General features: G+C 42.5%; 1 protein-coding gene across 7 annotated transcripts in view; it reads left to right on the forward strand.

Annotated features, from left to right (window-relative positions):
• The window catches only part of RALB (RAS like proto-oncogene B), a 52281-nt gene extending 24929 nt beyond the window's left edge, over positions 1-27352 (forward strand). For 3 of the 7 annotated variants that reach the window (XM_050752726.1, XM_050752724.1, XM_050752727.1), the window contains exons 2-5: positions 10707-10871; positions 17851-18059; positions 21881-22058; positions 25779-27352. In XM_050752726.1, coding sequence (XP_050608683.1) covers positions 10758-10871; positions 17851-18059; positions 21881-22058; positions 25779-25898 — 621 coding nt within the window. In that variant the 5' untranslated portion in view covers positions 10707-10757 and the 3' untranslated portion in view covers positions 25899-27352. Of the gene's footprint in view, positions 1-8068; positions 8477-10703; positions 10872-17850; positions 18060-21880; positions 22059-25778 lie in introns of those variants that run through there. The other 4 variants (XM_050752725.1, XM_050752729.1, XM_050752730.1 and 1 more) reach the window with 3 other exon arrangements.
• The last annotated feature ends 441 nt before the right edge of the window (positions 27353-27793 follow it).

A 27793-nucleotide genomic window follows, 5' to 3' on the forward strand; every position in this document is an offset into this window, starting at 1 on the left:
GTCCAGTTCCTCCCGAGTCCCAGCCCTATCCTCGGCCTCCTTCCTGTAGCATAGTTTTTCGTTTTGAGTCAGTGACATACACTAGTAGTCTGCTAGTAAATCCCCCTTTGTGGTATAAGTTAATTTACCTTATGTTTGTTTTTGTGGAACTTTTCAAACATACACGAAAGGACAGAGAATAGTACATAATGCACTACCTTGTCACCATCAGTCAATGAATGACTAATCCGACCAGATGCCATGGCTTATGCCTGTAATCCCAGATACTCTGGAGTCGGGGGCAGAGGGCCCAGGACGGGAGTGTGTGTGGGGGGTGTTGCTTGAGCCCAAGAGGTCAAGACTGTAGTGAGTCATGATCGCACCACTGCACTGCAGCCTGGGTGACAGAGCAAGAACCTGTCCTAAAATAAATGAAATCCAATCAGTGTTCAGATTTCCTCAGTTTACTTTGTTCAAATTAGGCAAAATAAGGAGTATGTGTTTTTTAAATTTTTTTATTTTTAAAGCAGAAGAAGAGACCAAGGCAAGCTTCAGATCAGGAATGAAAGTCTATCAGAAAGCTTTAGAACAGGAAGGAAAGGAAAGAATAGAAGGAAAGTCCAACTTCATTGTTGCCAGTATTAACTGTGTGTCCTACAACAATTCTTTGTTTATATATGAACAAACAAATTTTTTAAACAAATAACATTGTATTATATGTTTTCTGCACGTTTCTGATAGAATTTGGATTATTGCCATTTTGTACCTCCTAAATGGATACATCTGGACATTGTTCCCTGTCAGTACATATAGCACTTCCCCATTCTTTTCAATAGCTGTATAATCTAAAATTTAGTTCTAATTTGGTTCATTCCTTCTGTGGGTTCATGGTCTTGCTGACTTCAAGAATGAAGCTGCGGACCTTTGTGGTGAGTGTTACAGCTCTTAAAGGTGATGTGTCTGGAGTTTGTTCCTTCTGGTGGGTTCGTGGTCTCACTGACTTCAAGAATGAAGCTGCAGACCTTCACAGTGAGTGTTACAGCTCTCAGAGGTGGCACGGGCCCAGAGAGTGAATAGCAGCAGGATTTCTTAGGAAGAGTGAAAGAACAAAGCTTCCACAGCATGGAAGGGGACCCAAGCAGATTGCAGCTGCTGGTTGGGGTGGCCAGCTTTTATTCCCTCTTTTGACCCCACCCATGTCCTGCTGATTGGTCCATTTTACAGAGCGCTGATTGGTCCATTTTAGAGAGCGCTGATCGGTCCATTTTACAGTGTGCTGATTGGCACATTTTACAAACCTCTAGCTAGCCACAGAGTGCTGATTGGCGCGTTTTACAATCCCCTCGTAAGACAGAAAAGTTCTCCAAGTATCCACTCGACCCAGGAAGTCCAGCTGGCTTCACCTCTCACTATCATAATTTATGCAAGAATTCCCCATTGATGGAAATTTTAAAGATTATTGTAGCATTCTTTGTGGTGACAAAAAATCATTCTTGTAATTATATCCTTATACTTTTATAGAATAAATTCCTAGAAGAGTTTTACAAACAATTCTTTTAGTTGTTGCTTATTTTTTCCCAAAAGGTTTTGACAGTTAATATTATTATCAGTAGTATTCATTTCCCCAAACTCTTGATGAACCCAATCTAATGTTTTATTTACATTTCCTTGACTACTAGAGAAACTGGGTTTACCTTCATATGTTTGTTATCTGTGACCACTTTTAGTTCTTCATTTTTTGCCCATTAAAAAAGTTAGGTTGTTTGACTTACTGCTTTACAGGGGCTTTTTATATATTAGGGATATTACTTTGTTTTGTGTTGCAAATATTTTCTCCTAATCTGTTTGTCTTTCAGTTCTTCTTATAATTCTCTCTTGCTTTTCAAATTCTTTTCCCCTTTTTTAACTGTTGAATTAAAGATTTCTTACTATATTTTGATTCCCTGCATTTTTCCATTACTGCTTCCTGTTGGAACGCTTCTTTGAAAAAAATAACAGGAAGTTGAATTTTAACTCTACTGTTGAGTTTGAGCTTTTGTAAAGTCAAAAGACAAAATTATCACAAATGTAGTTTAAAGATCTTAACTGGCTTTATTTGCAGTTCTGGTATTGGGTAGCACGTGATTCCATAAGATTGTGTTTGAGTGAGCTAAGGAGAGGAGGCTGACTTTGTGGACAGAGAAGGGCTGAAGCATGCAGAAACTAAGAACCCAAAATAGGCCATTTCAAAGTTACTTTCTTTGAAACAGGGATTCAGAACAGGGAGACAGAACAATGGAAAATAACTGGTTAAAATCGGGTTAGTTTTTGTTGTAAGGATTAAAACAAAGGAAAGGTCATTTCTGTGATTATAGGAAAATGTGATTATAGGAAAAATTTCTGACTGAGGTGTGCCCTCCACCTTGACCAGTCTCCCCTTGGTGTTCTACTGAAATAGAGCCCTCCCTTCTCTCTTGTTTATTTAATATTTGTTATAGGTATGGATTTCTGGATCCCTAATTTTTCAGGGGTCTGTTTTCAATACCGTTCTTGTTTTTGTCCCTACATCGTCCCAGCTTTAGGATTGCCAGACTCAAATATTATTATGGCCAATATATTAGGTTACCTTCAGTTCATACTGTCTGGAGGAGTGCTGAATGCAGTTATTGGCAGGTGTATAATGTTTGACTGTTTTGCTGAGTGCTTCTGTTGCCATATTACTCAGGACACAGAATTTTAGGAGGGGGACTGAGAGTTTAGTTTCCCGTAGGTTTTCAGATTCTCGTTTGTGATTTTCATGACAACCCTATGATACTGCAGGGTGGTATTTGGACTCGACTTACCAATGCATTTCCTCTTTGCTCAAGCTTAACGAAAGACTGACTATATTAGCCTATGGGACTAAGGCTAGTAGAAACCACCTCTTCATCCTACCATGTATGGTTTTATATACTGTGATTTGCTTTCAAAATACATTTTGCTTCTCAAGTGAATATATGTTCTGGTATTTGGTTTTATGCTAAGTGATAGAGAGTCCTATCTAATATTAGTGTTTCATATAACATAACATAGAAAAACCATTTCCCAGTGCTCTTGCCTCCCCTCCCCAACAAGTCATCTAAGTGGACATTCTTAGTTTGGAGTGTCTTGTTATTCTATATCCTTGTTGATTCGGTGCCTTACAAGCTAAGATGGGCTGGAGGACCTGCCTAGCAGTGGCTCCCTGTTTTCTCTAGAATCAGAGTTTCTTAAGATGGCACTTTAGGCCCATTTGTAGACAGACAGAGCTATCTTTGGAGACTCATTACCCAGGCACTTCCCCATCCCATACTTTATGCTTCAATATTATGTGATGCCTGAACCCACTGTGATGTTTCATGCCTTTGTTGCTTTGCACGTGCTATGTATTAAGCTGAAACATGCTCTCACTCCCATCTGCTGAATGGACTGTTACTCACCTTTGGAGCCTTCCTGATTCCCTTTTCCTGGAGTTCATTATGCTTTCCATTATGTCTTGTACCATCTTTATCATTGCATGTGAGAAATTACATTAAAATGCTTTACTTATAGAAGTCTCGTTGGGAAGACTGAATTTTCTAAGGGGAGAAACCCAAAACTTGGCACAGAGTAGAGCCCAAATGTTTTTTGAACAAACTTGAGTCAAACAACAGAGCTTTTGTGCGAGTAGATAGAAACATGTTGAAGGGTGCCGTCTTAACTCAGGCTGCCATAACAAAATACCATAGACTGGGTGGCTTAAACAACAGGAATTGATTTTCCCACAGTTCTGAGGCTGGAAGTCTGAGATAGGGCACCAACATGGTGGGTTCTGGTGAGGGCTCTCTTCCTGCCTTAGAAGAAGGGGAAGAGATACCTGAGCTGCCTTCTCACTGTGTCCTCACATGGTGGAAAGAGCCCAGGTATCGCTTCCTCTTCTTATAAGTGCACCCATCGAATAGGATCAGGGCCCTATCCGTATTACCTTATGGTTTGCAAGCGGTCCCCACCCCAAGATGTAGTTCTGAAATTGTTAGTGAATTCAGTGGGGGAAGTCTAATTGCTTTGGGGAAAATGAATGTCTGTGCTTCATGTTAGGGACGAAGTATAAGCAACTTGTACTGAAATACATCAGAAAATGAGATGCATTGATGGGTAGAGAGATGACAGATGAATGGATTTATGATAAAGCAAATGGAGCAAAATGTTGATTGTAAAGTCCAGGCGGTGAGTGTATGGATTCACAGGACAGTTCTTTCAATTTTTCTTAGTGTTTGAAACTTTTTGGGATAAAATGTTGGGGAAGATACCTGTAGTTTTTTCAGAACACGTTTATTGGGTAGGCATTTCCATTATAGCCATTAAATCATTACTGTGAGCTTCTTAAACTTGACTGATTTTTTTTTTCCTTCCTGCTCCTTCTCCTCCTGTCTTTAGTCAGTTCCCTCAGATCTCAGTTCATATGATGTCCCTCCAGGAAACTTCCTCTGACCTTCCAGCCTGATATAGATGTGTCTTTCCATGTTCCCAGGGCACCACTTGCATACTTCTGCCATAGAATTTATCATCTTGTACTGTAATCATTTACTTACTAATCTGTCAGAACCACTAGTCTTTGAGTTTTTTGAGGGCAAAGACTATGTTCTGGAATGTTTTTGGTACAAGAAAAAGCAAACACAACAATAGACTCTCTGTGGCTTAAACAGTTATAGGTTTCTTATCTCGAATACCCTGTGTCATCGCCCGATGGGTCTTCCTGCCCACTGCAGAGACAAAACCAATTCACTGAGACCACGGTATTGCAGTAAAGAGAGTTCAGTGGACTTGAGGCTGGCCACCTGGGAGAACTGGAATTATCAGTCAAGTCAGTCTCCCTACAGGCTCAGAGGTTAGAGTTTTTCAAGGATATTTTGGTAGGCAGGGGGTTAGGGAAAGGGTGCTGCTGGTTGGTTGGGGATGCAATTATAGGGTTGTGGAAAATGGTGCTTGTGCACTGAGTCCACCTCTGGATGGTGGTGAGGAACCACAGAACTGGTTGAGTCATGAGTCCAGGTGGGGTCAGTCTGAAAAACATCTCAAAAGACCAATGTTAGGCTTTACAACACTGATGTTATCTAGAGGAGTAACTAGGCTAGTCCCAATCTTGTGACCTCTGACCATGACTCCTGAGCAGTAAGGGATTATAGAAAGGCGGCCTATATTTTAGCGGAACTCGGGCCCCTCCCATAATCCTAATCTCATGGCCTTTTACTAGTTTTATAAAGGCAGTTTCAGTCCCTGAACAAGGAAAGGATCAATTTTAGGGAGGGACTATTATCCTTGTTAAACTAGAAATTCCTCTCGTGGTGGGTGTGGCCTATGCCCAGGAATAAGAGAAGATGCCAGCCTGTGAGACCAGAGGCACGATGGAGTCAGCATGTTGGGCTTCTCTCACTGTCAGAATCTTTGCAAAGCAGTTTCACCCAAAGTCTGGAGGTTGCTGTTTCCAGGATTGGTTCAGTGAGGGGCATGTGGTCAGCACCTCTACCTTCCCTGTTCTTTCCCTTAATCGTGCCAAGTTGACTGAAGCAGTGATATAGGCTGGAAATATCCACTATGGTTATTTCAGTTTTTGAACTTTAAGGACAGATATTTTGGGAAGTATCTGGGTGTGCTGAATAGTTTTCAATTCATTTATTATTTCTTCTATGTAGATTGACTTTATTTTTGAAAATAGCAGTTCAGAATTAGATAACTACACCTGTTTGAAAGTATCCCCCCACCCCCAAGCCTGGAAAAATATCCGTTTCAGACGGCCATAATAATTCATAGGACCAGGACTGCTTCCGAGAAATTGTGTGACAGGTTGATGGTCTGGAGGTTCCAACCTCATTCACAAACCTCAGCTCTGTAGGAAACGGTGTGGACCAGAAATGAGGCCAGAAGTAGTTTCACCTTCTAAACTCAAGCCTTTTGGGGAGGTCTGCTTCTTATCCCATTTATTCTATTTTAGCCACATTTCAGTGTGCATAATTATCTAGTTAATTGCTTAGTTCACTTATTTAAAAAAAAAAAAGCTCGTAATTCGCAAAGGGGAAGTGGAAAGAACGCTTGGTGTAGGCAGGTAAATGGTCAAGTGTAGCGGGGAGAACAGCAAATGTGATCTGGACTCCTGGCAGCCAAGGCCCTTCACTAACTGATGAGTGCCCTGAGGTCATCAGGAGAAAGCTTGATTATGTTCAGTCTTTGCTGTTTCAGAAGACAGAGAAATCTAATACATGAAAAGTAACTTGCAATACTATGTAAATATGGCCTCAAACAGGTTTTAAATATAGGAAGGTGTAGATAAAATTCTGGTATACACAGTTAATAGTGAGTATCTTTGGGTGATAGAATAATAGGTGCTTTTTATGTGTATTCTGTAAATTTGCTATGAGCATCATTACTTTTCATTTAAAGTACTTAAAAAGTATTTTAAGCATTCAAAATGGTTCTTTTTCAACTCCATCTGGTCTTTCAATGATGTCATTTTTTTTTCACATTTTGCTTTTGTCTTTGTTAAAATTGATCAACTAATACTTTTTATAACACTTGCCTGAAGAGTCCTGCTTGTTACTGCTATTGACTCTCATGAATTGCGATTTGCTTGTGTTTTGTGAGTTGGAATTATAGGCTTTACCTGTGAGACTCACGAACTGTCTTCATTGCTCCTTGTTCCCCCAGAAAGGTTTCATTTAGCATTCTCTGGGGTTCCAGCACTATGGGCATCCTGGGACCACTTTTCATGTTACTTTATTGGCTTTGGAGGAGTGTTGTGGGTATAGGTTTTCAGGAGAGAATTTCCTACAGCCAGAGCCCAGGCAGACAAGCTTCCTTGTCATTTTCCTCTGTTGGCTCACGGATGGTATGCTCCTTCAAGGGTCTTGATTTCTCAGTTCTCAGTTGAAAAGGTGTCTCAATTCTAACTCCTACCTTGTGTGTGTGTCTGGTCTCCCAGCCATGTGAATGTGTGTGTGTGTCCATGCGCACACATACACATGTACGTTAAATCCTAGATTACCAAGAACAGCAACCATCCAGAACTGCAGGAACTACTGCTCTTACTGCTCTGATTCTTTCCTGTTTGGGGATCCTTGCTTTCTTTTGAGCTCAGCTGTGCATTTAAGGGCAATTCTAAGCCTTGGCTGCTCATGAGGATCACCTGGGAATCTTTTAGAATTTCCTGTGCCCAGGTCGCATCTCAGATCAATTCTTTCAGAATCTAGGGTAGGACCCAGGCGTAAGGATGTTTCTGAAGCTCCCTGCATGATTCTGTTGTGTAGCTAAGAATGGGAACCACTGATTTAAAATGATGTTGTTTTATTTCACCCAATGATGTGTGTATGTTGTGTGTGTTTATTTTTCTAGTGGGGATGTTTTCAGGCTATCTCATCAGCAGTAATGGAAATAGGAGTCCACCATGTTGTAGTTAGAATGAACACCGTCTTAAAGTGGCCTCGTTGTCTGGGGTGACACCCAGAGTTCTTGGTCTCATGGCCAGGGAAATCAAGGATGCAGACACACCAAGGGTGAGGTTTAGAGCAGAAATTGAATAGGTGAAAGAAAGAGAATGGTTTTCTGCTACAGAGAGGGGTCCTGGAAAAAGGGTTGCCATCCTGCAGTGAAATGCAGAGTTTTTTATAGATGAGCTAGTGGGGAGGCAGTATCTGATCTACATAGGGTGTGTAAAACTGGTTAGGACCAAATGTGCCATCTGCATAAGGCATGAATCTCTGGCAGCCCCCATCACAGTCTTTCATTATGCAGGCGGGTCCTCAGCCTGAGCTACTCCATGTTGCTTATTTCTTTCCTTTTGTGCATGTGCTAAAAACAGGGGAGGTGGAACCCCCATGGTGAACATACTTGGCCCCAGGTAGCCCTTCTATTGGTGCAGCTGCTGGCGTGCAGCTGTGCAAGCTTCTGGCTTCCTTATCTATGTGTGCAGCCTGATCTTCCAGGCTGCTCTTTTTTAGAAAATAAGTGATTTCTTGGGCTGCTTTTTGTTAGAAGGGAAGTTCTGGCCAGGTGCAGTGGCTCACACCTGTAGTTCCAGCATTTTGGGAGGCTGAGCCAGGGGCTGGATCACTTGAGGTCAGGAGTTTGAGACCAGCCTGGCCAACATGGTGAAACTCCATCTCTACTAAATATACAAAAATCAGCCAGGCAGGGTGGTGCGTGCCTGTAATCCCAGCTACTCAGGAGGCTGAGGCAAGAGAATTGCTTGAATTGGGAGGCAGAGGTTGCAGTGAGCCGAGATCGTGCCATTGCACTCCAGCCTGGGCAACAGAGTGAGACTCTGTCTCAAAAAAGAAGAAAAAAAAAAGTTCTGCCGAGGACTCTTTGCCCTCACTATTTGCCTAAATGGTTTCTTTCTACCTCCTGTATCACTCTTACAATTAGATGGGATGGAAACCAACATTGATTCATTCCTACTGTGTGGTCGGTGCTGTGCCTTGGTCTTTCCCATGCGTATCCCATTTTGTCCTCAGAACATTCCTGCAAGGTAGGTGGGTGGTTGGTTTTATGCACGTAAGAAAACTGTCTTGGAGAAACTGAACTAGTTCTAGGGTCACACAGCTCACAAATGGCAGAACCAAACTCAGGCCTGCCAGATGCTCAAGCCCTACCCTTTCTCCTTGTGTTTTGGTGTATGTGAAATAGGTTTTTCCATCCAAATTGGTTAAAATAAAGATTGGCACTTGGGTTACAGTAGATTCCAAGTCCCTGTTAAATATACTTACTTGGGATGCTTTGCCATCCCACAGTACTGGAGTTGCTGTATTCATTTTATCTTCCTTCTGATGAGGGCAAACTGGTTTTGAGATTTCTTCTTTTAATTCTCATGTGTCATGAAGGGGTATTTATTCTTGAACTCACTTTAATCAACCAGAGGGATGTGTGAGGCTGTGTAAGAGTGTGAGAGCATATGTGTTTGTGAGAATATGTGTGTATGAGAGCATGAGAGTGCATGGGAGCATGTGTGAGTGTGTTGTGTGAACATGTGAACATGTATTTGTTAGAGCATGAGAGCATGCATGGCATGAGCATGCGAACATGTATGTGTTAAAGCCTATGAGATCGTGTGTGAGCATGTGAACATGTATGTGTGTGAGAGCATGCGTGGTGTGAGCACGAACATGTATGTTAGAGCATGTACAAACATGTGAACACGTGTGTGTTAAGAGCATGAGCATGTGTGGTATGAGCATGTGAACATGCATGTGTTAGAGCATGTGAGTGATGTGAGCATGAACATGTATGTGAGAGCATGTCTGAGCATGTGAACACGTGTGAGAGCATGTGAGCATGTGTGGTGTGAACATGTATGTGTTAGAGCATGTCAGAGTGGTGTGAGCATGAACGTGTGTGTGGTATGAGCATGTAAACATGTATGTGTGTTAGAGCATGTGTGAGTGTAGTGCATGTGTTGTGTGAGAGCATGAGTGTACCTGTGAGAGGACAAGTGTGTGTGTGATAGTGTATGGAGAGTGTTGAGAGTGTGTGACCTTGAGTGTACATATGAGAGCACAAGGTTGAGAGTGTGTTGCGAGAGCATTGTGAACGTGTTATGAGTGAAAGTGTGTGTATATGAGTGTGTGATAGCGCGTGTGTGATGAGTGTGAGCTTGTATGTGAATGTGAGCATGTATGACAGCATGTGTGTGAGCATGTGATAGTGTGTGAGAGCAAGTGTGTGAATGTGTGTGAATGTGAGAACATGTGAGAGCATGTGTGAATGTGAGAACGTGTGAGCCTGAGAATGAGTGATAGTGTGTGAGAATGTGTGTGTATGTGAATGTGTGAGTTAATGTGAGCGTGTGTGTGAATATGTATGTGAACGTGTGTGAATGTGAGTGAATGTGTGTGAATGAGAGCATGCATGAGTGAATGTGTGTGCAGGGATGTGTGTGAATGTGAGTGAATGTGTGAGTTAATGTGAGCGTGTGTGTGAATGTGTGTGTGTGTGTGAATGTGAATGTGTGTGAATGAGAGCATGCGTGTGTGCGAGCGTGTGTGTGAATGTGAATGTGTGTTAATGTGAGCATGTGTGTGAATGTGTGAATGTGAGCATGTGTGAGAGAATGTGTGTGAATGAGAGCATGTGTGAGTGTGTGTGCGAGCATGTGTGAGTGAGCATGTGTGAATGTAAATGTGAGAGTATGTGAATGTGAGCATGGTGTGTGTGAGTGTGAGCGGGTGTGTGTGAATGTGGGCACGTGTGAGCGTGTTAGTGACCGTGTGTGTATGAACATGAAAGTGTGAGCGTGTTGTGAGTGTGTGCACGTTATGGGGTAGAGGGCACGAGGGCAAAGCGAGGAGTGAAGCTAAAGAGCTGGGGATTGAGGTCCCGAGCTGTTCTCTGTGGCAGCCGAGGACCGGGCAGAGAGGTAGGAAACTGGGGCCAAGAGCGGTTTGGTCTCTGCCTCAGTGAGGCCCTGCTGAGGGTCTGATGATTTTTGGTGACTGGGTGTCCTCTCTATCCTGCCCAGTGAGGCGGGTGCGGGGTGTGCGCCCCCGTTTCTCCCCTCTAGCCTTGGCTTTGCCCCAGCTCTGCTGGGGTAAGTGACTTCCCGAGTTGTTGGAGGGCTTGCATCTCTGCCCTGAGCCTGGAAGGAGTACTTTCCTGTTGGAATGTCTGGGTTAGTTAGGCTTTAATGGAGGATGTGAATGACGTTTGGTTTCAGCTAGGTTGAAAGCAAATTGCCTCTAAGTCTTTGTCTTTGTCATCAGCAGCTCTTCACTGGGTCATCTGTCTGTGTGTCACAGCCTCAGAAGACCAGCGAGATGGCTGCCAACAAGAGTAAGGGCCAGAGCTCCTTGGCCCTCCACAAGGTGATCATGGTTGGCAGTGGAGGCGTTGGCAAGTCGGCCCTGACGCTTCAGTTCATGTATGACGAGGTAAGCCCTGCTAGGCACAGACCACCTTCCGATGGCATTGGCTGTAGCAGTGTCCCTGCTCCCACTGTTTCTGTGCCAGTCCTCCTGTGCACAGGGGTTCACGGAGCAAGTCTGTGTTGAGGTGGCTTCTGAATAGCTTCCTAGGAAGGTCTAATCAGCATAAGATCTGGATTGCTGATTCTAGGTAAATAATTTCAACTCTGGTAGGGGTGTGAGAGATCTCTGCAGGCATCGTTTCTGTTGTTACACTGCGAGCTTTCTTTCTGACCAAAGCAAGGGAGGAGAGAGGAGCCTTTGTATAGGTTTTCCAAACAACGCGAGCATTTAGCCTTGCGCTTGTCAGTCATGGGAGAGAGTGAAAGGGGAGCTGAGTTGTCATACAACTTAATCCTTTCCCAAGTGATAGACATCAGATCCAGTTCTCCTGTGCGGCAAGGTAAAGCTTGCACTATCCTTGCCCAAAATTTACGTCACGTACTTAATGTGGATAACATGACTGGTGTTGAGTTCAGTGTGACAACACAGCGTTGATCCGCAGAGCCACAAAAGTCCCTGCTTGAGCCGTTTCCTAGGATACTAGGCCTACTCTGGGCTGTACGTCTGCAGATTCAAGCAATGTAGAATGAAACGTTGCGGAATGAAAATATTTGGGGAAAAAAACCCAATGGAAAATAACAATACGACAATAAAAACAATACAAATTGAAACATGCGGTGTAACAACTATTTGTGTAGCCATTTCATTGTATTATGTATTATAAGTAATCTAGAGATGATTTAAAGTATACGGGAGGATGTTATATGTAAATGCTGTGCCGTTTTGAGGGACTTGAGCATCTGCAGATTTTGGTATCTGATGGGGGTCCTGGAACCATTTCTCTAAGGATACCGAGGGATGACTAGTACAGGCAGGCAGAGTGTTCCCAGCAGAGCTTAAACCTCAGGGCCTCTCACTTGCATTGCAGCCGCATTGGCTTTGTGAGATTTGCAAAAGAAAGCTGTCGCAACCACATCAGTTAAGATCACTATCTCTTTTCACTAGACTTTCCCATTGTCCTGCTTCCTCTTATGCTGGGTGCCGTTGGTGTGGCCATGGGCATTTTCGGCCTCTAGCTGAGGGAAGTTGAATTGGACTGGGTTGGGTGGGAATAATGGTATGTGTTGGTGTGGTTTAGAGTCATGTGGTGTGTGGCGATTATCGCTGTCTGCAGGCGTACTCCCACTGCCCGCTGTGCTGACCTGAGAGCATCGTGATGTGAGGTGCAGGGCCAGGTGTGGATCCCGATGTGAACCTGTCCTGTGGCACCGTCTGACACAAGAATGTGAAAGCTAGAAGCTAGAAACTGGGCCAGAAAAGTCTTTCAGATCTTACAGCTTCTTACGGTGAAACTCAATAGAGATTTCCTAAATTTGGCAGTAATCCCAAAACTTTCATTACTAGAAATGCCATGTAGTCACATGCACATGTATGTTTATTGCAGCACTATTTACAATAGCAAAGACATAGAACCAACCCAAATGCCCATCAAAGAGAGACTGGATAAAGAAAAGGTGGCACATATACACCATGGAATACTATGCAGCCATAAAAAAGAATGAGTTCGTGTGCTTTGCAGGGACGTCGATTAAGCTGGAAGCCATCACTCTCAGCAAACACAGGAACAGAAAACCAAACACCACATGTTCTCATAAGTGGGAGTTGAACAGTGAGAATACATGCACACAGGGAGGGGAACATCACACACTGGGGCCTTTCAGGGGGCGGGGGGCAAGGGGAGGGACAGCATTAGGACAAATACCTAATGTATGCAGGGCTTAAAACCGAGATGACGGGTTGATGGGTGCAGCAAACCACCACGGCACATGCATACCTATGTAACCTGCACGTTCTGCACATGTATCCCAGAACTTAAAAAAAAAAAAAAAAAAAAGTGATGTAGTTGTGAAGCTGAAAGAACCTCTTCTAAACTGTCAGTACAAAAGAAATTTTCATTAACCATGCTAAAGGAAAGACTAAATTATTTTTCTCTATAGGAATATTTCAAAATCATTGGCATATGACAAGAAAAAATACACAGCAAACAAAAAAGTAGAAGGTATTCTAGAGGTATGTCAGGCAGTTTAATTAATTAATAAAAATACTGTTATTTTGCTGGATTTAGTGATGTCAGTGCTGTTTGTATTAGTTTTTTTTATTACTGTATAATCACAAAGTTAGCAGGTTAAAACGACATACATTTATCATTCCATAGTTTCCATAGGTCCAGAATTGGAGCCTCAGCTGGGTCCTCTGCTCAGGGTCCCACAAGGCTCCAATCAAGGTGTCAGCTGGGGCTCTGACCTCTTCTGAGCCTTGGGGGTCCTCTTCCAGGCTCCCTAATTGTTGGTGGAATTTAGTTCCTTGTGGGTGTAGGACACAGGTGCTCAGATTCTGCAAGTCACCTGCAGGCCTCTGCCACGCGCCCTCTCCATAGGCAGCTCATACCACGGTGGCTTGCTTCTCCAAGGCCAGCAGGACAGTCTCCAGTCTCCAGCCAGCCAAGACGGTCTTATATCATAGGGGGTATTCCCTTCACCTCACTGAGAGTCACCAGGGAGAGTGCTGGAGGACTCATCTTTAAAACTTTATAATGGATTATGATTTCTCATTCTTTGTCAACATTTACTTTAATGTCCAGTATTACATGTGTAATTTTGTATCTTAAGGAAGGGCCCCCATAATGAATAAGCTTCAAACCCAAACCTGGATATCCTCCCGGGTCGTGCTCCCCATGTCTTATAATGAGACACTTTTGTGTTTGATACCTGCTTTTCTTTATCTTATTCTGAGAGTCAAACTGGATAAATCTAATGTAATCTGCTGAATTTCCCCAAAACATTTTTGTGCAAGAGAAGCAGGTTGGGAGATCTGCACCTGCTTTGGAGGTCTGTTGTTTGTTTTTGCTCAAAAACTTATAATTTGCTTACTAAAGCTTTTTTTCCCTCTGTAACAGAAGTTGGGGAGGAGAGGGGGTGAGTAGGGGAATTAGCATTAGGGAGATAGGATTAGAGAAGTAGTTGTTAATAGAGGCGAGAGAGGGGGATTTTGCTTCCCCAGGGAGTATTCGTAAGTGCTTGGAGACATTTTTGGTCATCACAGCTTGGGGGAAGATGCTACCAGCATCTAGTGCATGGAGGCCAAGGATGCGCTCAACATCCTACATCACACAGGACAGCCCCCAACGAAGAATTAACCAGCACAAAATAGCCACAGTGCCACTGTTGAGAAACCTGCATTAGAGGCAGAGCTGTGGCAGATCCGAGGAGAGATTCCCCTATAGTGTTAGTGATTGAGATGCCCCGGTTGCCAGTTCCAAGGGCAAGTTCAGATACAGAGCTGGGGCCGGGCGCCGTGGCTCATGCCAGTAATCCCAGCACTTTGGGAGGCCAAGGTGGGCGGATCACCTGAGGTCAGGAGTTCGAGACCAGCTTGACCAACATGGAGAAACCCCATCTCTACTAAAAATACAAAATTAGCCAGGTGTGGTGGCGCATGCCTGTAAACTCAGCTACTCGGGAGGCTGAGGCAGGAGAATCGCTTGAACCTGGGAGACGGAGGTTGCGGTGAGCCGAGATCGCATCATTACATTCCAGCCTGGGGAACAAGAGCGAAACTCCATCTCAAAAAAAAAAAAAAAAATAGGGTACAGAGCTAGCACTGCTGAGGGGAGACTAGGAGAGCCTGGTCTGGAGGTGTTGGGGGTTGTGTGTGTGTGTGTGTGTGTGTGTGTGTGTGTGTGGTAGTGGGTGGGGTAAGATGAGGGGGAAGATGCATGCAGAAGATTCAAGAGTTTTTTCTCTTCTTTCTATTCTCTTCACAGAGACCAGAGAAATCTGTGCCTGGCCTTAGTCTGTTTTTCTCGTGGGCTAACATATTTGAGAACGGGAAAGTGGCAGTTATTGAAGAAATTGTAAAATAAAATCGGGGCAAGGAAGGAATAGAAACGAAGTAGTGTATGTTTGGGGGAGGAGTTCTAACTGATTTTCTAAAACGGTGCTAATAGAACCTTCCATGATGATGAAAATGTTCTGTATCTGTACTGTCTGATACATGTGGCTGTTGTGCATTTGAAATGTGGTTGGTGGCTAGTATATTGGACAGAATGGTTCTAGAATCATAATATTTTAGCTCGAAGAGACCTTAGCAGTAATTCTCAAACCTAGCTGATTATAGAATTTCCTGGGAGACTTAAAAAAAAAGCCTCCTGAATAATGTTGGTGGAGCTGGAGAACTGGGACTCTGTTTCAGTGGTGCTCTCCTGGTGATTCTGACACGTGACCAGGTGTGGCAGCTCCTGCCTGAGAGATCATCTAGTCAAGCCTGATTTCACCAAAGGAAATTGAGCTCTAGGTTCAGGGAGGTCAGCTGTCTAAATCAAGCTTGTCCAGCCTGTGACCCAGGATGACTTTGAATGCAGCCCAACAAAAATTTGTAAACTCTCTTAAAACATTCTGAGATTCTTCTCGCTATATATATATATTTTTGAGCTCATCAGCTATCAGTGTATTTTATGTGTGGCCCAAGACAATTCTTCTTCCAGTGTGGCCCAGGGAAGCCTAAAGATTGGACACCCCTGGTCTGAAGTCTCCTGCACCATTCAGACTCTTTGTTCATAGTACATGCTTAACCCTCATTTAAAGTTTTTTAGTTTCTATGATGGAATTTTCATGAAGATGAGATTATGGAAGGAGCCATAGTCCCAGAGTCTTTATTCTTGTCTAAGTTCTAACTTTGAGAAAAATTGGAGGGAGATGCCAGGGTGGCAGCAGTCAGATTTTAACCTCCTTATGCTCGGCCTAACATACTTGTTTTTGCCTTTTTTGGGAGAGTAAGGTTGGGGATGGAGAGGCTTTGGCAGCAGCTGTTTCAGACGTTCAGTCTCCGGCGAAGTCAGCTTAGAGGAAAGTCAGCTTAGAAAGAAGGGGTCTGCATGAAGTTTGTCTTAGACTCGTGTGTCTTGGGCATCTGAAACTGAGCCACGCAGAGCTCTGCAAGGCCAGTAGGGGATAAGTATGGATCATGCTAATAGGATACAAAGACTTTGTGATTTTCTGTTTCCATCTGAGCAGTGTAAACATCAGGGTTGTAATGGAATGTTGGGGTGATCAACATACTTTTCACTGAGTACAGAGGTATGTAGGTATGTACGGCAGGACATTCTGACTTCTGTGTCAAAGGAGCCAGTGGAATTCTGGCTGACTTTATTCTTGGAAGCTCAGAAATACACAGTTGAGATAATTTATGGTAGAATTCAGAGATCTTCAGAGGGCAGTGGTGTTTTGGATTTTTTGTCATATATTTTTCTTTTTGGAAAGGAGTTAAAAGAAGGACACTTGAAAGCATAGGCAAGTTTTCACATCTCTATTGGCAGATAATTTATTAGTACACATTGAAGAGAACCTAGTTCTAAACATGTCTTAACATTTTTATTTTTGAATAGCTGTTAACTGATGATACTCTTTTTAACAGTCTTCTTCAAATAACCTTTAATTCACTTTGACATTTCCAATTCCATTTTTCAGTAAAAAAAATTTTTAAATCACAGCCTCATTAAGGTGTAATGCACATATGATGAAATTCGCTCTTTTAAAGTGTACTTTTTTTTTTTTTTTTTTTTGAGATGGAGTTTTTCTCTTGTTGCCTAGGCTGCAGTGCAATGGCACGATCTTAGCTCCCTGCAACCTCCACTTCCTAGGTTCAAGTGATTCTCCTGCCTCAGCCTCCTGAGTAGCTGGGATTATAGGCGCCCACCACCATGCCCAGCTAATTTTGTGTAATTTTAATAGAGATGGGGTTTCACCATGTTAGCTAGGCTGGTCTCGAACTCCTGACCTCAGGTGATCCGCCCGCCCTGGCCTCAAGTGTACAATTTAATAGTATTTTTTTTTTGTATATTCATACAGATGTGCAGCCATCACCATTGTCTAATTTTAGATCATTTTCATCACTCCAGAAAAAAACAACCTACATATTAGTAGTCATTCCCCGTTACTGCTTCCCCGTCCCACCCCTGACCTCTGGCAACCGCTTTCTGTTTTGATGGATTTGCCTGTTCTGGACATTTCATATAGATGGACTCATACAATATGTGGCCTTTAGGTCTAACTTCTTTCACTCAGCATCGTGTTTTGAAAGTTCTTCCATGTTGCAGTGTGCGTTGGTACTTCATTCCTTTCTTAAAAACCCACACCACTAAAAGCCTCTTGGTACACTGTGTTAGTTTGTTCTCTTGCTGCTGTGAAGAAATACCCAAGACTGGGTAGTTTATAAAGAGGAGAGGGTTATAGCCTCTTTTCTTCCACTGGGCTGGGGAGGCCTCGGGAAACTTACAATCATGGCAAAAAGGGGAGCAAACATGTCCTTCTTCACAAGGCGCCAGGAAGAAGTGCCTAGCGAAGTGGGGAAAAGTCCCTTATGGAACCATCAGGTCCTGTGAGAACTCACTCACTGTCACAAGAACAGAATAGGGGTACCGCCCCCGTGATCTCATTGTCTCCCGTAAGGTAACTCCCCCAACACACTGGGATTATAATTCGGATTACAACCTACATGATGAGAGTTGGGTGGGGATGCAGAACCAGACCATATCATACATCTTGCCAAATTACTTCTCAGATGAGTTTTATAATTCTGTTATGAATAAGAACTCCAGTTTCTCACCCTTGCAGGTATTTGCATTATAATTTTATATTGACAATAATATTACCAAGTGTTCTGCTCTGTGCCTGGTTTCCTCATCTGTAAACTGGGATATCTGTCCTTATTGTTTAAAAACAAAAAATGGCAAAACAGAACTATAAAGAACAGAAGTGTTATGTAAAATGTTACTTCTATAGTGTCCTGTTCATAGTGCGAAGTGCCCATATGTGGAATTTTGTTTTTTGGCAAATTTTATTCCCCTTAAGACTTTGTTAATTACCGATAATGTTTATTTCCTCAGTTTGTAGAAGACTATGAACCTACCAAAGCTGACAGTTATAGAAAGAAAGTGGTTCTTGATGGGGAAGAAGTTCAGATAGATATTCTGGACACCGCTGGGCAAGAGGACTACGCAGCCATTCGAGATAACTACTTTCGGAGTGGGGAAGGGTTTCTTCTTGTGTTCTCAATCACAGAACATGAATCCTTCACAGCAACTGCCGAATTCAGGTATGTCTGAAATGAAATAGCAGAAGCCCCCAGGAGGCTTTTTGCCTTTTTTCATATGTCTTAGGCTTAGAAGGAATTTGGGGCTGAGCATACTAGGAGAGGGCTGAGCTTGTTGTCAGGAATAATTCTGTCTAAAGGATCTTCTAGGGCTGGGCATGGTGGCTCACGCCTGTAATCCCAGCACTTTGGGAGGCCGAGGTGGGCGATCACGAGGTCAGGAGATCGGGACCATCCTGGCTAACACGGTGAAACCCCGTCTCTACTAAAAATACAGAAAAAATTAGCTGGGTGTGGTGGCAGGTACCTGTAGTCCCAGCTACTCGGGAGGCTGAGACGGGAGAATGGCGTGAACCTGGGAGGCGGAGGTTGCCGTGAGCCCGTGAGCTGAGATTGCATCACTGCACTCCAGCCTGGGCGACAGTGCCAGACTCCGTCTCAAAAAAAAAAAAAAAAAGAGAATCTTCTGGGGCTCTCGGAATCTAATCTTGGCACATTATAGACCATGATGATTATAATCTCTTCGGGCTTTCCTGATCTGTGATTTCTGAATGAAATAATTTTAAGAGTCTTATTGTCCCTGAAAAAGAATGAAGCTATTCCATATACTCAAGAACTTATAATTTTGTTCCTATAAATCCTGAGAGATTTTCATTGATAAATTAACCATCTATCTTTTTAATAATTTTACTAAAAAAAAGTAGCAGATTCAGTTTGTTTTGAAGGTTATGAAACAATGACCGGAGAGTGAAAGATGTGAGTCAAAATGACCATTTGCTGCTACTTAAGGACTTCTAGCATAGTGGAGGGGTGAGAACGTGGCTTTAGAGTCAGGAGACCTGGTTTGAATGCCTGCCTTGCCACTCACTGACCATGGGCAAGTTTACTTAGTGTCAGGATTTTGTTTCTTTCTCTGGAAATGCACTTGTGAGTTGAGAAATGAAATGAAAGGATGCATTAGATGGTGAATTTCATGGGGGCAGGAACCTGGCTACCCTCCATTGTCCCCAGGCCCTGTCACAGTACACACATGTGGCACTTCCATAGTGAGTAGAATATCCATTGTTATTTATTTTAAAATGTGGCAGTTATTCTCCATGAAGGTGTTAGAGAAGAAAGAAAAAAAAATATGGCAGTGAAAAATACCTTAAGTTCATTTTGTTATAAAGAAATAGCCTTTTGGGCATAATTATTACGCTCCATAAATGTCTCTTTACCCCATGCCCTTCCTGTTTCTCCTACATAATTGTATTTTTAAAAATCTGTTCTTATAAATATATCTATCTGGATAACTTTTTAAGAAGCAGATCTAGAGTTTCATAGGGAACTGAAGAGAAAAAACCCCAAATCAATCAGTTTTTAAAATTCTTTAGCAAGTTCTGGTCTGACAGTAAGGTGGGCAGCCAGAGGTGAAAAGGAGAAAGCTAACTATCCTTCCAGGACTTGGACGGAAGTGTCACTGAGCCAGGTGAGCGCAGGTCGCCCAGCAGGGCGAGTGAAGGATAATAGGGAGGTGCCTCAGTGATGCTTCATAGCTGCAGGCTTCCGAGTCGAACACCTACTTTTCTGGAAGCAGAGTGCGTGTGTTGCAGTGACCAGTTAAATGACTGTGACTCATTATGAGAAGTCCTGTTACTTTTTAGACATTTCAGACCTTCCTAAGGGCTGCTCTGTTTGAATGTAGCCCATGCATTTATAATTGTTTGCATCTACATAGTTGTGTTTTTAATGCCTCCTAGAAGGTAAAACAGGACAGATGCACACACTCTCTTCTTCTTCCCTGCCCCAAGCCTTTTGATTTCCTGTTGTTCTGTGACTTACCTAGAAGGGAAGTGGGCAGGAGAGTCCTTTGCAGAGGATATGAAGAAATACAGGTATTTAAAGTGTCCCTTGTCCTCTCCTCAGTCACCACACGCACAGATAGTACTAGGGCGTTTTCACAGAGTAGGAGCAGGGCTCCCCTCATCATGGAAAAGGGTTTTGGTTGTTTAGGTGAAAAGAGAGATCTTTAGAAGAAAAAGGACAGATGAATACCTAAAACCAGAAAGAAGGGGAAGTTAGTTCTTCTGACTTGAACTTTGCTTAGGTTTCTCATGTTGTTGGGAACGGAAGAATGCAGGTCGATTATCTGAGCCCTGTGGCTAAACTTAGTTTACTTCATGCCTGTTAGCAGTTTTAAAACAGCATTTCTGTATTACCTTCCAAATAGAAAGGCCCCAATATAAAATGACATGTGAATATGCTGTCTTCCTTGAAACTTTTCCTGGAAAATATTTTATGAAGTAAGATAAATAGGCTTGTCGTTAAGAGACCAGAACTTGGTACTCCCATTTTTTGGATTGATATGTTTATCAATGAGGTAATTTTGTGTTCCCCTGCAAGGCTAATGAGCCAGAAAGCTGTCAGTTTTTGTTGTTCATAGTTTATATTGATCACGTGACTTTTAAATGTATCTTGTTCTTTGACCCGAGTTCAAATGTAGGATATAACAAGGCTACACAAAGCCAGTTTCAAGCATCTTTTCATCTTTTTAGTTTGTCTTAAAATATTTGCTATCTGGCACTTAAATTGACTACATGGAAATTTTATTATTATTATTATTTTTTTGTAGATACAAGGTCTCCCTATGTTGCCCAGACTGGTCTTGAATTCCTGGGCTCAAGTGATCCTCCCTCCTCAGGCTCCCAAAGTGCTGGGATTACAGATGTGAGCCACCACGCCTGGCCTAGAAAATAATTTTATTATTGTGAAATGTTACCCTATACCATATAAAAATCAGTGCAGATCTCTAAAAAATACATTTTGAAGGGGACTCTTTTTAGAATATATTGGAATATAAAAATAGAACTATTCTCACTGGACCACAATAATGGGAATGGGATATTTAATTTTTAAAAAAATATTTGGTTTTGATTAGTACTTTCAGATAGCTGATAATTTTTAGTAGATGTAAAATTTAATGTGCTATGGGTAATGGTATTTTTATAGAAGACACTTTTGAAGAACTTTTCCATAGGGCTTGTAGTATTTCCTTTCATTTTTTTCACTTTGTAGTAGAAAAATGGTATGTATTAGAATGTGATTACCACCTAACATATCTGTCCCAATTCTGTGGCCTCTAACATTACTGTGTCTGCATAGAAACTGGGGGTGGGATGACATACTTGTCATGTACACATGCAGATCTAATCAAAGCTGAAGTTTCAAAACAAAACAATATTCACCTTTCCTACTTGAGATTCCCTTGGACATTTCTGATCTGTTCAGTTCTGTTCTATAATCTATTTCATTGAGGGAGAGGGGGGAAACTGCTGGTTGTGACCCACTAGATTGGTTTTGTGATCCACTAACAGACTGCCACCTTCTGTATAGAAAACATTGGATTTCATAGCTTTTATGTTACAAAGAAATATTTTCAGGGGAATTAGCGTTTTATGGAGATAGTTCCTTTAGCTTGTTTTTATTGCAGAGATTGACCATTTTTCTTCTTTTTCTTTTTTTTTGTACGTAAGTTGGGGACCCTGTTGTGATGCAAAATCCTGGGCTCCTATCCAGACACCTACTTCTGTAAGACTGGGCCCAGAAATCTGCATTTGTAATGAGTGTCCTAGGGGATTCTGATGCAGGCAAACTGAGAACCAGACTTGGAAGACACTTGTCTCGCTCATGACTGCCTCTAGAGTGCTTTCTCAGAACATGCCCTAAATCTGATTTTTTTTTTTCCCCTTCTGCCTTAGGAAAGGCTTTTATTTTAGATGGGTTCACAAAACTGGGGTTGTTACTTTGGTTTTTTTAGCTGCTGTATTTTTGGTGTAACACCTTAGGGAACAGATTCTCCGTGTGAAGGCTGAAGAAGATAAAATTCCATTGCTTGTCGTGGGAAACAAGTCTGACTTAGAGGAGCGGAGGCAGGTGCCTGTGGAGGAGGCCAGGAGTAAAGCCGAAGAGTGGGGCGTGCAGTATGTGGAGACGTCGGCGAAGACGCGGGCCAACGTGGACAAGGTAGGTGTGCACTCTGTGTGCTTCTCAGAAACAGAGCGGAGAAACAGCAGAATGGAGGCATCTCACCTGCTAGGTTTTATGGAACCATTTATGAAAACTACGTGAAGGTTCTGATTTATATGAATGTCTAAGCCATTATCGTGATTATAATGAGAAACATTGAGAGGATATCACCCTGTATTTCAAACAGCTCACAGAACCTTTCACTTTGTCAAGAGGTTTCATTAGAGTATGGCTAATGTGTTTTTTTTTTTTTTTTTTTTTTTGAGACAAAGTCTCACTGTGACACCAGGCTGCAGTGGTGTGATCTCAGTGCACTGAAACCTCTGCCTTCTGGGCTCAAGCAATCCTCCTACCTCACCCTCCCAAGTAGCTGGGACCACACTGGCTGTTTTTTGTGGAGACGGGGTTTCACCATGTTGCCCAGGGTGGTCTCAAAGTCCTGGGCTCAAGTGATCTGCCTGCCTCAGCCTCCCAAAATGCTGGGATTACAGGTGTGAGCCCCACACCTGGCCATCTATGCTTACTGTTGGTTTGGTCCTGGGAAGGATGGTGGGACCAGGCCATTGGTTTGTGAAGGCTGGGCTGGAGGGATGGACGTCGTTAGCTTCTGTGTGTGCTCTTACCTCCCACAGCCTTGCTCTTCAGGAGCAAGGTGGGCGGGCCTGGCTGCTTCTAGGAGGTTCCCCCGTAGGTGCCCTTGAAAGATATGTGGAGCTTCTTGATTTTGCTTTCATTGAGTTATTGGTTAGATTTGTTCTTTTCACCTTACTGTTCACTGACAGAGCCACAGTGTTCTGTCTTTGTAGTGTAGTCTGTAAATAGTATTTGCTCTCAGAAATCAACTCTCTGGGATCTCTTTTTTTTTTCTCTTATCCCATCCAAGCATACTTTCTCAGTCAAATCTCTGAAGCTAATAAAAGGGTGACCTTGAGTGACAATGATGAATGCTGACAATTTGAAAATCCACCTGTCGGGGTTGCTATTGTCAGGCCTTTTTTCTTTTTAAAATTAAGGTTCAAGGTGGTTGCCACACAGCTAAAATCTTAACGCTGTACCTTAAAGATGAGGTTTTCCTTCTGCCTTGAGCTCATTCACTAGCTCTCACTGCATGTCTGTGTGCTTGTACAATCTAAGCACATAGCACTTTGGCAGCCTCATAGTAGACACGTCTGCTTTTTGTTCTGCGGCATCAGCATCTGAATCCCCCATATCCCATCTTCTGTTTCTCTTTCTTGTGCAGAAACATTCCCATTTGCTTCATTACCTGACAAGGGAGAGATTTTTTTTTTTTTTTTTTTTTTTTTTTTTGAGACGGAGTCTCACTCTGACGCCCAGGCTGCAGTGCAGTGGCCGGATCTCGGCTCATTGCAAGTTCTGCCTCCCGGGTTTACGCCATTCTTCTGCCTCAGCCTCCCGAGCAGCTGGGACTACAGGCGCCTGCCACCTCACCCAGCTAGTTTTTTTTTTTTTTTTTTTTTTTTTTTTTTTTTTTTTTTTTTTTAAGTAGAGATGGGGTTTCACCGTGTTAGCCAGGATGGTCTCGATCTCCTGACCTCGTGATCCACCCATCTCAGCCTCCCAAAGTGCTGGGATTACAGCCTTGAGCCACCGTGCCCGAGGGAAAGATTTTTATCCAAGCTTTATTTTCACTTGAAATGGTGCTAGAAGAACATTGGTATTTAGAATGTTGTATTAGAAGGGATTTGCTTTAGACGCACTTTGGCAAGATGCATCTATTTGTATGTATCGTACATAAAAATATATATCTTAGGAGACATATACATGTAGGATAGATATACATATAGGATACATATATCCTACAACCTAAGTCCATTTAGTTGTAATCTGCAATGGGAAGTGCATGTTCCTTTGTCAGCTTTTCTTTATATTGTCATCTCTCAACTCTTACACTCTTATATTCTTGTGCTACTTAAAATATTTTTATTAAATTATTTTCCAGCTGTGGAAACCACACAGGAAATCCAGAAATATGCCTCATTTAAAAAAAATCAGGGAGACTCTCTCAGCTTGGAACTGTGGATGTGTATTTCCTGGATGGGTTGTCGTGTGGGGGGTCTGCGTTGTCATCTCCCTTCATCTGCTGGACCAGCTTGACCTGCCAAACAGGAACCAGCAGAGATTTATGACTGGCAGCATTGTATTCACTTGTAAAGAATTTATATGAAAGGTGTGATAAGATCAGCCCATGAACAACTTTGTCATCATTTTAAGTTGGATGCACTCCATTCCCCTCCTCTTGTCTTTTGCTGTTAGGACAAAAAGACAAACCTGTACCATTGGAAGCTGTTCACTGTTGCTGTCTCGGGTAGTGCTTTCCTGAGAGGCTGGCGATAAGGGGTGTTTGGGTTGGCCTGATCTAGCTGGGGGCTGGGGTTAGGGGTGCTTTTCTGTGCCTGGAGCTGGTGGTAAATGCATGTGGAGCCCCACACTCCAGAGGCTTGATCTTGCTTTTCACCAAGAAGAAGGTGTGGCCATGAAGGAGCTTGTGGTTTTGTGTGAATGTCCAAAGATAAGGACTGTGCTCAGTCCCACACTTGCAGTCTCCGTCATTCTCTGTGAGAAATCTCAAATGTCTCTTCGTAGGATTCATATTTTGTCTGCTTGGGTATAATCAGTCCTCTGGCATGATTGCTGGTAGCAGAGGGCAAAACCCAGACTACTATGACAAAAGGATAATCCGTATCTAAATAACACCCTGACCTTCAAAGGACAAGTCTCATCAGTTCTTGATCAAGTTCCTCTCGGCTGACATCACAAAGGTCGGAGGAGTGGTTGTTCCTGAGACTGAGGGTGGGGGAGTGTGCGTGGGGAGGGATAGGGGGGCCAGAAGGACATCTCTCCTCCTCTGTCTTCTCAGTCCCCTAGCGCAGGAGCTTTAGTTGTTGACACTTTACGCCCTCCTCCTCCCACCCTGCTGCTCCCCAGGGCTGCTCTTGTGGAGTTAGCTGGGAAAACTGGCATGCATAATGATGTTCCAGTCTCTGTGGGGTCCTTGTAAGGATTAAATCAGATGCAGGGATGTCAAGAGCACCTGGGAGCAGGAACTCATCATGGCATTCTTCCCTTTCCTGGTGGTTGGAAATGCTAGAAATTCTGCTTGCTGTTATTACTCTCAATATTTGTAAATTTTATAAATGTGTAGATCTGTTCTATGCAAAAATACATCTTACCTTTCATCAAACTTATTGTAAGATTTTATCATTTTGAAAGCAGCCATTAGGCTGGGTGCAGTGGCTGATGCCTGTAATCCCAGCACTTGGAAGGCCGAGGTGGCCGATTGCTTGAGCTCAGGAGTTCAAGACTGGCCTGGGCAACATAGGGAGACCTTGTCTGAATTAAAAAAAAAAAAAAAAAAAGCTGCTGTTGTATGGCAGTGACAGTACCATGATTCTGTCCTTGGCTTGAGCAGTTGTGTGATATGAGCAGTTGCATGAGAGATGTTTGCTTTGTATAATTAGAATTTTTTAAGGTTAATTTTTCTTATTTGCCCCATATCTATTGTTTCTGTTGACATATGGTTTATAAAAATAAGTTTGACTTTATGCTTTAAAATATAACTACATATCCTGCTTAGTCAGATTATTTCATTGAATCCTTAAATGCTGTGTTCACAGTGTCAGGTTAATAAAAGAAAAAAGTCATTAAATGGCTCTATCTTCACTTCATTCTTTTTACTCCTTCCTCCTCACCCCCTAGGTGTTCTTTGACCTAATGAGAGAAATCAGAACAAAGAAGATGTCCGAAAACAAAGACAAGAATGGCAAGAAAAGCGGCAAGAACAAGAAAAGTTTTAAAGAAAGATGTTGCTTACTATGAATGTCAAGGTGACGGATGAAGCCAGCTGCCCATAAGGACACAGGGCTGGGTTGGTAAAGAGAAGGCTGTGGTTGACTTCTTGCTTGTGCTTCCTGCTCTCCCCAACTTCATTCACTCAGACTTCTTTAAATGGGGAAAAATATTTTTGTGACTCAGTGGCTGGCAGAAGAAACAAGCCCATACAAGTGGAAGGGCTGCTTTGTCAGGAGGTTGTGGAGTTTCTGTCTTCTCCCCTTCTTCCCTCCCAAAAGCTTAACTATGTATAAAGTGCCACAGGTAGGAGACAGCTGTAAATTACAGAGAGAGAGAATTGTCACAGCATCTTATTTTGTTCCTAGTTTTATAACATTGCCAACCTTGGTTTTGAACTACAAATATTGTAGTGGGTTTTGGAGGAGGGAGTGGAGTAAGATGCCCTCCCACTTTTATCAGGTTAGTAGTAGTACTGAGAAAAATCCCTTCAGCTCTAAGCACACTGAAAAATCCACCGAGTTTTTGGGTAAGTTTCTTGGCAATACCCTATGGATCTGAAACAGCTAAAAAAATGAATTTGAATTGCGCCAAATAGGTCAATACCAAGCTTCCGAATCCTCCTCACATATGAAAAGTGAAAGTTGTGAGTTGTTTTCCTCTTATTTAAATACTAGCCAATTATAGTCTGTGTTGGTTATTTTTCTCCTGTAAGCATCCTGATTTTTAGGTAGGAATTTTTTTTTGGCAGACCAAGTGAAGACTCAAGAATGGTGTACATTATAAATGACACACGTTTCCACTCATGTAGATATTTTTAAGTTCTTTGGCTAAGTCTTCTCCTAACTGCTCGTCCTCTGGTTAGGCCCCTCCCTCTCCACTAGTGGCGAATGCATGTGTCTTTCTGATCAGCGTCACTGCACACGGAGGTCTATTGAGCCTCTTGCTAAGTGTCTCACACACACTCTTCCCAAAGAAGCGATGAATTAAAGTTGTATTCTGAAATCATGAAGCCAGAGCCTGTGCCAGACCTTCTGCTACCTCTCATAGAATTGCTCTGTAATTCCAAATTTAAAATTAGAAGTGGAGAGAGATAAGCCATTGCCCCATTGCCTCTGAGAATTGGCTGCTGTTTCTAATCTAATTATTTTCTAAGATAGCCAGATAGTTAGAAAAAGATTTTCATTGATGAGATATTTTTAAACTTGCTTGTATCAGTATTTTAAATTGAGCAAACTGTAAGATTTTCATCAGGAAAGGAGCACTGTGGTAAAAAGCCCAGTATTCACATTTTTTCCCAGTTTTCAGAAGTGACATTTCATATATAGGTGCCAAAAGTGAATTGGGGTGCGGAGAGCGGGAACCTTTTGAATTTACGATTATCACAGAGATTGTAGAAATTATGATCTGACTGGAAAACGATCCTGTATCCCCTCCCAAATAATCATGGGCTTTTTTTTTGAATAAAAAAGCAGACAAATAGACTTTCTTGGGATTTCAGCCTTTTTATTTTATCCTTTTGTCATCCATGTGAAATGCAGGTACTCCAGGAATGGCCAGTTATTCATTATTGTTCTTGTCAGGCGTTCTTCAATATCTGATAAACTATTTCAGTTAATACTTGAGTTGGGGGAAATAAAATGATAAGTATCAGCAGTCATTTTAACTTCATGTTTCCTCCATCTCTTCTTAAAATTTAAAAAGTTGAGGGTAAGGACACTCTTGAATTTTTGAAACAAGCTTTTTGTTTTCATCCTTGTTTGCCATCCATTTGATATCAGTTCTAGTCAAGAGTGGGTAAATTTGGGCCGGTCACAGTGGCTCACGCCTGTAATCCCCAGCACTTTGAGAGGCTGAGGTGGGCAGATCACGTGAGGTCAGGAGTTCATGACCAGCCTGGGGGAAACCCCATCTCTACTAAAAAT

This window comes from Macaca thibetana, chromosome 12 (assembly GCF_024542745.1).
Source record: "Macaca thibetana thibetana isolate TM-01 chromosome 12, ASM2454274v1, whole genome shotgun sequence".
Classification (NCBI taxonomy): Eukaryota; Metazoa; Chordata; class Mammalia; order Primates; family Cercopithecidae; genus Macaca; species Macaca thibetana.